Source organism: Salvelinus sp. IW2-2015, unplaced genomic scaffold, assembly GCF_002910315.2.
Source record: "Salvelinus sp. IW2-2015 unplaced genomic scaffold, ASM291031v2 Un_scaffold1676, whole genome shotgun sequence".
Classification (NCBI taxonomy): domain Eukaryota; kingdom Metazoa; phylum Chordata; class Actinopteri; order Salmoniformes; family Salmonidae; genus Salvelinus; species Salvelinus sp. IW2-2015.
This window is the reverse complement of record NW_019943078.1, coordinates 162,554-170,459: the sequence shown is the minus strand read 5'-3', so window position 1 is coordinate 170,459 and position 7,906 is coordinate 162,554. Positions and strand designations below refer to the sequence as shown.

General features: G+C 42.3%; 1 protein-coding gene across 1 annotated transcript in view; it reads left to right on the top strand.

Annotated features, from left to right (window-relative positions):
• The first annotated feature begins 993 nt into the window (after window positions 1-993).
• LOC112071661 (angiomotin-like 2a) overlaps window positions 994-7,906 on the top strand; it is a 13,501-nt gene continuing 6,588 nt past the window's right edge. Inside the window, exons 1-3 of the mRNA XM_024139090.1 lie at window positions 994-1,241; window positions 4,199-5,016; window positions 5,318-5,498. Of these exons, the coding sequence (XP_023994858.1) occupies window positions 4,274-5,016; window positions 5,318-5,498 (924 nt within the window). The 5' untranslated portion in view covers window positions 994-1,241; window positions 4,199-4,273. The remainder of the gene's footprint in view (window positions 1,242-4,198; window positions 5,017-5,317; window positions 5,499-7,906) is intronic.

Below are 7,906 nucleotides of genomic sequence, written 5' to 3'. Positions count from 1 at the left end.
GCAGGGCTGTCTCCTCCTCCCCTCCTCTCCTCTTGGTCATGTCTGCTGTGAGGAGAACAATGCATCTCTTCTCTCAGAGCTAACCCTGATTAGGGAGGGGACAGGGTTTTCACCCCCAGACAGCTGGCAGGCAGCGGGCCTCACACACCCGGCTGGCATACACCCCTCACAGGCACACACACACACACACCCACACACACACACTCCACCATGTCCACACAGACATAGACTCCACAATTACCCGGCACGGGCCTCAGCTTAAATATTTACCAGGCACATGCAAATAAAAGGCCTTAAAAAAACAAAAAAAAACAATCAATGACGCTTCACTTTAAATGACGACTGTTGCTTGTCTCCAGCTACCATGTCTAGTATATGCTACTACGTTAATGATATTTTTGGGGATTTAGCACAGAAACTTTTGTCTGAATTGCAGGTAGGTAGTAAGGACTGTATTCGATCCAAACGTACAATTGCCATGCATGGTATATTAATCCAGTCAGTCGAGTGTATTTTATAAAGCCCTTTGTTACATCAGCAGTTGTCACCATGTGTTATAGGGATTGCTTGGATTACATTTTCCACAAGGAAAATAAAACAATGGGTAAAATCATGGTAGAATATTTCTTGATAGAATATTTCACGATATAATTGTGTATGGTATACTATATGAGGAGTTTATAATGTTGTGAAAAATTAAAGTCCATTTAAAACTAATGCTATGTTTCACAATAGTGGCCCAATTTTCTCTTCCTAGTCACAGCATGCTATAGCTAATTACTTCATCTCCCCAACTGCTAACAACAACGAAACGCTTTACATTACACAGGCAGGCGACTACCAGCTGTCTCTCTGCTATGTGCATGATGCTGCTCTGCTCTGCAGTGCCGACTCTCCTCGCCCTGCCCCCTTTTCTCGCTGTGGCGCTCTGCGGTTCTGATCTCTGAGGGACTCCGAGCCTCCCGCATTCCAACCATTCCAGTCTCCGCGGAACAATCGGCCCTCGGTTATTTATGAGCAGCGCTTTCTCTCTCTCCGGGCTCAGTCTGTTGTGAAAGCTTCTCAGAGACGCACACCGTAAGCAGTGCACTCTCTCAGAGGAAACGTAGTATACTCAGGATACGAATTTATACTTTCCAGTTCTAGAAAGTTCTATTAGGATTACATTACGTTTAAAAGAAATATAAACGATATAGGCCTACGGCGTCCACAACTTGTTTCCGTGATGACAATGTAAATAGGTAAGATTATAGTTTTGCTGCTTTTTTGAAATGAGTTGCTTTACGCATTGGTGGGATAGGTCTTTCAAAGTATTATTATTATAGGCGCAAATTCTGGTTTGTTCCTTTTGACTTTAACCATCGTTCGTTCTTATAATCTATCCAGATATTATTTTGGTCTTATAATAATGTTGTAATAATTGTCATTTTAATTCATAATTACACACAATTACACACACACACACATAATACGTAGGAATGTCGGCTTTGGTCTGTGATCATGTCTGTCTATGGAGCCGCTGTAGACAATAGAGACTTTATTTGAACTTTATTGGTACTGCTTATCAATTGTTTTATTGGGCTATATGTTTTATGTTCCTCGTTGAGACAGGAATGTTAGCAGACATGGGGAGGCAGCGGTTTAGTCCATGCTCTCTCTATTCATTGTGGCTATGTGTGTTGGCCATAGAGGCTGTAGAGTATTTAGTCCCACATATACACACAATTTAGATTGTATAGTAAACAACACACATTGTATCTCAACAAATAGCCTCAATGAATGTGTGACCTGATATCTGTCATAATATGTGAAATGTTCTGGGGGGGGGGGGGGGGGGAGGCCAAATAGTGATTAGGCATTGATTGGAATTTGCAACGCTGGGCAGAAGGAAATAACTGACACATAATGATAATATCCAATCACCCCACAAATAAACCGTCCCTTAACTACAATACTTCTGGTTTTGGGCTTTTCAAAAATGATGTATAGTGACGTACGGCATGATCTGCTAATATAAGCCCGTGCTATTCAGAACATATGGTATGCGTGCATTTATGCTACCCTAAACGCAATTTAGAATTGCCCATACCATACCAAAGCCTAATATATTGACTATATTTTCAAATACAAATATGGAATATATGTAACAATATTTGAAATACAAATCTAAATATATGTCTATGTCACATATATATCAATAAATATATTTACATGTTTAATTTGGGTGTTTAAAAAAAATATGTTTTAAATATTTTTGACGTGTACATATATTTACGTGTATTGCTTATCCATATGTGGTAGTATGCATTTTACACATACATGTGCTATTCATATATTTACATGTATTTAAAAATATATATATTTAACAGTATGCATGACTATTTATGGTCAATATATTTATATATGAATAAACAATATTTTTTTTTTATATATGAGTAATATATAGTTCATAATGTACGGTGATATACGTGTAAGAATGTAATTAAATGCAATAGAAAAAAACACAAAGAATTAATTTTTGAGCTCAGAATGTCACTGGAAGGTCAAATTCTGAAAAACAAAATATAATGTACAAATGACCTCTGTGCACTTATCAACTCTATTTGAAAATAAGATCTTTAAACAAGTCAACAGTTACCCTGAGACAGAAACTCAGCGGGGGGGGGGGGGGGGGGGGATCCACACAAGATTAAAAAAAATGAAGGGTTAATGTTTGACTACCCGATGAGATCGGGCTACCTGACTTGGTTAGGCTCCACTGTTAGCAACGGTTCAGTCGGAGCCAGTTGCAGGTTAGGTCAATTACAAGTTAGGATAACTAAATTGGCAGGTTAGGTGAATTAACGTTCCGGGTTAGGTGAATTAATGTGGTAAATTAGAAGAATTAGGTTAGGAAAAGAGTTAGGGWAAGGATTAGCCCGAACACATTAGTTAGCCAGACTTAATCAGATCGTGACAAATGTTCATGAACATCAAATTGATACTTACAATGCAGATTCCTTAACCTCCAGTGGCCATCATTTTCAGACTCACAACTTGACAGTTAACTTGTGAATAATGCAGAGACAGAAAGTCAGTGAAACAATTACAAGATTACGAATAAGGGGTTAATGTTTAGGAACTAGCTAGCTAAATGATACAAAACATTAACTTACATTTGCTGGGGTCTGTCCATAGGGAGTTGAGGCTCCAGACCAGAACAATTCTCTGCAGGGACAAATATGATTATTTTTTTAGCTAGAAATAGCTAGCTAGCCAGTTCTAGCTATATTGCTGTCAGAGAAACTCAGCACTCACTACAAAGCTAGCTAGCTAGCTAGCTAGCTAAAAACATATTTTAAATCAATGTTATGATTATATAATAGAATAAAATGCTAAAGATTTTCAGGCACTGACAGTTGCTCTTCTCCTTCATATGAAGAAAATTCAAAATCAGGATTTGGGCAGATAGCGTTCTCCTGCCAGATGTTGAAGTGTGATTCATCACACCATAGAATGCGTTTCCACTGCTAAAGAGTCCAATGGCGGCGAGCTTTACACCACTCCAGCCGACGCTTGACATTGCGCATGGTGATCTTAGGCTTGTGTGTGGCTGCTCGGCCATGGAAACCCATTTCATGAAGCTCCCAATGAACAGTTCTTGTGCTGACGTTGCTTCCAGCGACAGTTTTGAACTCGGTAGTGAGTGTTGCAATCGAGGACAGAAGGTTTTTACGCGCCATGCGCTTCAGCACTCGCCCGTCCCGTTCTGTGAGCTCGTGTGGCCTGTCACTTCGCGGGCTGAGCCGTTGTTGCTCCTAGACTTTTCCACTTCACAATGTAACAGCACTTACAGCTCTAGCAGGGCAGACATTTGTTGGAAAGGTGGCATTCTATAACGGTGCCACGTTGAAAGTCACTGAACTCTTCAGTAAGGCCATTCTACTGCCAATGTTGGTCTATGGAGATTGCATGGCTGTGGCCTCAACTTTATACACCTGTCAGCAATGGGTGTCTCTATAATAGCCAAATCCACTAATTTAAAGGGGTGTCCACATACTTTTGTATATATAGTGTATGCTTTTTGATGACATTATGCCATTATGAGATGACTATTAGATAGTGTTTAATTATAACGGCATCATAATGCATTATAAGACTTTGTGTTACAGAATGTAGTATTTGATTTAACTAATTATCTTACTGCTCCTGTCTCTAGATCTGTGCTTAACTAATAATCCAAACCACCAAGTTCAACACAGCCCTTCACATATCTATTCTCTGATTGACTGAGATGAGAACTGCTGAGGAGTCTTCTGGCACGGTCCTGCACCGTCTTATCCAGGAGCAGCTCCGTTACGGGAACCCCACAGACACACGTACCCTCCTGGCCATCCAGCAGCAGGCCCTGCGTGGAGGCAGCAACAGCAGCGGAGGAGGCGGTACCGGATCACCCCGATCATCTCTGGAGAGCCTGACCCAGGAAGAGTCCCAGTTCATCCACATGTCCACCAGACAGGACCCCCAGGGACAGGAGTACAAGGGAGACTACAACCACTGTGAGAGTGACTCTGTGTGTCACCTCTACCAGCTCCACAGACACGGAGAGGAGCTGCCCACCTATGAGGAGGCCAAGGCCCACTCTCAATATCTGGCCTCGGTAGGGGCCCAGCGTGGTCAGGGTCTTGAGGTGATGGAGCACCAGGGAGGGGGCCAGTGGGACCTGAAACGGGAGCACGCCCGCTCCCTCAGTGAACGGCTCATGCAGCTCTCCCTGGATAGGAATGGTGGAAGATGTGTATCCAGAGACAATCTGCCCCTCAGCTCCACACAGAGTTACCCACAGCTTTCCAATGGCCACTGTGGGCCTGTTGACCACCAGGGACCAGAGTCTCTCCAGTACCCCGATCAGAGGGGACCTCCCCCGGACTACTACCCCTTCCTGGTCAGGCCTCCTGGATACATGCTCAGCCACTCACAGGAGACACACGGACAATACCACCAGGAACCTCCTCCCCCATTCCACCCCCAGCACAGGTAAATGGAACACACACACAAGACAAGCCAATATGAATGACATTATATGGATTATGGGTTCCCAGTTCATTTAAATAATTTCTATAATACATTTTTATTTTGCCTTTCTTTAACCAGGTAAGTCATGGAGAACACGTTCTCTTTTACAATAACGACCGGTATCCCTGTGTTAGCTATATGGGATGAGTACACCCCAATGACTCTACTTGGTTATAACCACGTGGATGACGCAGTTTGATTCAATAATTCAAAGTATTATAGATATAGATGTAGACTCCATCCTCTCCTCTATTATCCTTAGGTATGAACCTGCCCATGCCCAGATGATTCGTCACAGTGTCCATTCTGGTCCAGAGGTCTACATGAGCCACAGCAACCCCAGTACCCACAACAACAGTGCCCAGATGGACCTGTTGAGGGAAAATGAGAGACTGAGGAAAGAGCTGGAGGGGTACAGCGAGAAGGCTGCCAGACTTCAGAAGGTGAGAGAGAGGAGACTCCTTGGATACGTCCAAAATGGCACCCTATTCCCTATACACAGTGTTTTGCAAAAGTTATTCACCCCACTCCCCCCCGTGGCGTTTTTCCTATTTTGTTGCATTACAACCTGTAATTTAAAATACATTTTTATTTGAATTTCATGTAATGGACACATACACAAAATAGTCCAAATTGGTGAAGTGAAATGAAAAAAAATACTTGTTTCAAAAGATTCAACATATAAAATTTAACCAGAAAAGTGGTGCGTGCATATGTATTCACCCCCTTTGCTATGAAGTCCCTAAATAAGATCTGGTGCAACCAATTACCTTCAGAAGTCACATAATTAGTTAAATAAAGTCCACCTGTGTACAATCTAAGTGTCACATGATCTGTCACATGATATATATGTCTCAGTATATATATACCTGTTCTGAAAGGCCCCAGAGTCTGCAACACCACTAAGCAAGGAGCACCACCAAGCAAGCGGCACCATGAAGACCAAGGAGCTCTCCAAACAGGTCAGGGACAAAGTTGTGGAGAAGTACAGATCAGCGTTGGGTTATGAAAAAATATCCGAAACTTTGAACATCCCACGGAGCACCATTTAAATCCATTATTAAAAAATGGAAAGAATATGGCACCACAACAAACCTACCAAGAGAGGGCCGCCCACCAAAACTCACGGACCAGGCAAGGAGGGCATTAATCAGAGAGGCAACAAAGAGACCAAAGATAACCCTGAAGGAGCTGCAGAGATCCACAGCGAAGATTGGAGTATCTGTCCATAAGACCACTTTAAGCCATACACTCCACAGAGCTGGGWTTTACGGAAGAGTGGCCAGAAAAAAAACATTGCTTAAAAAAAWAAATAAGCAAACACGTTTGGTGTTCGCCAAATGGCATGTGAGAGACTCCCCAAAGATATGGAAGAAGGTCCTCTGGTCAGATGAGACTAAAATKTAGCTTTTTGGCCATCAAGGAAAATCGCTATGTCTGGCACAAACCCAACACCTCTCATCACCCTGAGAACATCATCCTCACAGTGAAGCATGGTGGTGGCAGCCTCATGCTGTGGGGATGTTTTTCATCGGCAGGGACTGGGAAGCTGGTCAGAATTGAAGAAATGATGGATGGCGCTAAATACAGGGAAATTCTTGATGGAAACCTGTTTCAGTCTTCCAGAGATTTGAGACTGGGACGGAGGTTCACCTTCCAGCAGGACAATGACCCTAAGCATACTGCTAAAGCAACACTTGAGTGGTTTAAGGGGAAACATATCTTGGAATTGCCTAGTCAAAGCCCAGACCTCAATCCAATTGAGAATCTGTGGTATGACTTAAAGATTGCTGTACACCAGCAGGAACCCATCCAACTTGAAGGAGCTGGAGCAGTTTTGCCTTGAAGAAGGGGCAAAAATCCCAGTGGCTAGATGTGCCAAGTTTATAGAGACATAGCCCAAGAGACTTGCAGCTGTAATTGCTGCAAAAGGTGGCTCTACAAAGTATTGACTTTGGGGGGTGAATAGTTATGCACGTTCAAGTTTTCAATTTTTTTTGTCTTAATTCTTGTTTGTTTCACAATCAAAAATATTTTGCATGTTCAAAGTGGTAGGCATGTTGTGTAAATCAAATGATACAAACACCCCCAAAAATCAATTTTAATTCCAGGTTGTAAGGCAACAAAATAGGAAAAATGCCAAGGGGGGTGAATACTTTCGCAAGGCACTGTAGTGCGCTACTTTTGACCACAGCCCTATGAGTCCTGAACAAAATGGCACCCTATTCCCTATGGGCCCTGGTCTAAAGTAGTGCACCCTATTCCCTATGGGCCCTGGTCTAAAGTAGTGCACCCTATTCCCTATGGGCCCTGGTCTAAAGTAGTGCACTATAAAAGGTATATGGTGCCATTGGGGACACAATCCTTGTTCTTATACAGTCATCCTAATTAGTAACCTTGAATGACTGTGTCACAGCATACAGCATATAGGAGTCTGACTGCTTGTAACATAGTTGATTGACAGTAATAGTTATGAGTATCATTATAATAGATAAGCATGAATAGGTTTTATTTCTAAGCCCTGTTGGCTCACAGAGGGTGTAGAGGTAGATAGGGACGTATACACCTGTGTGTGTGTATGTATGTGTTTGCCAATGCTGCATATCAGTGAGATTAGCCCTCTAGCTGTGCTGTAGCAGGAATGTGCACCGTGGTCAGACCACAAGGACTTTTCTGTTAATTCTGGAATCATTCATTTCTAGTAACAGACAGAGACTCATTTACAGGTTATTTTAGTAACAGACAGAGACTCATACACAGGTTATTTTAGTAACAGACAGAGACTCATTTACAGGTTATTTTAGTAACAGACAGAGACTCATTTACAGGTTATTTTAGTAACAGACAGAGA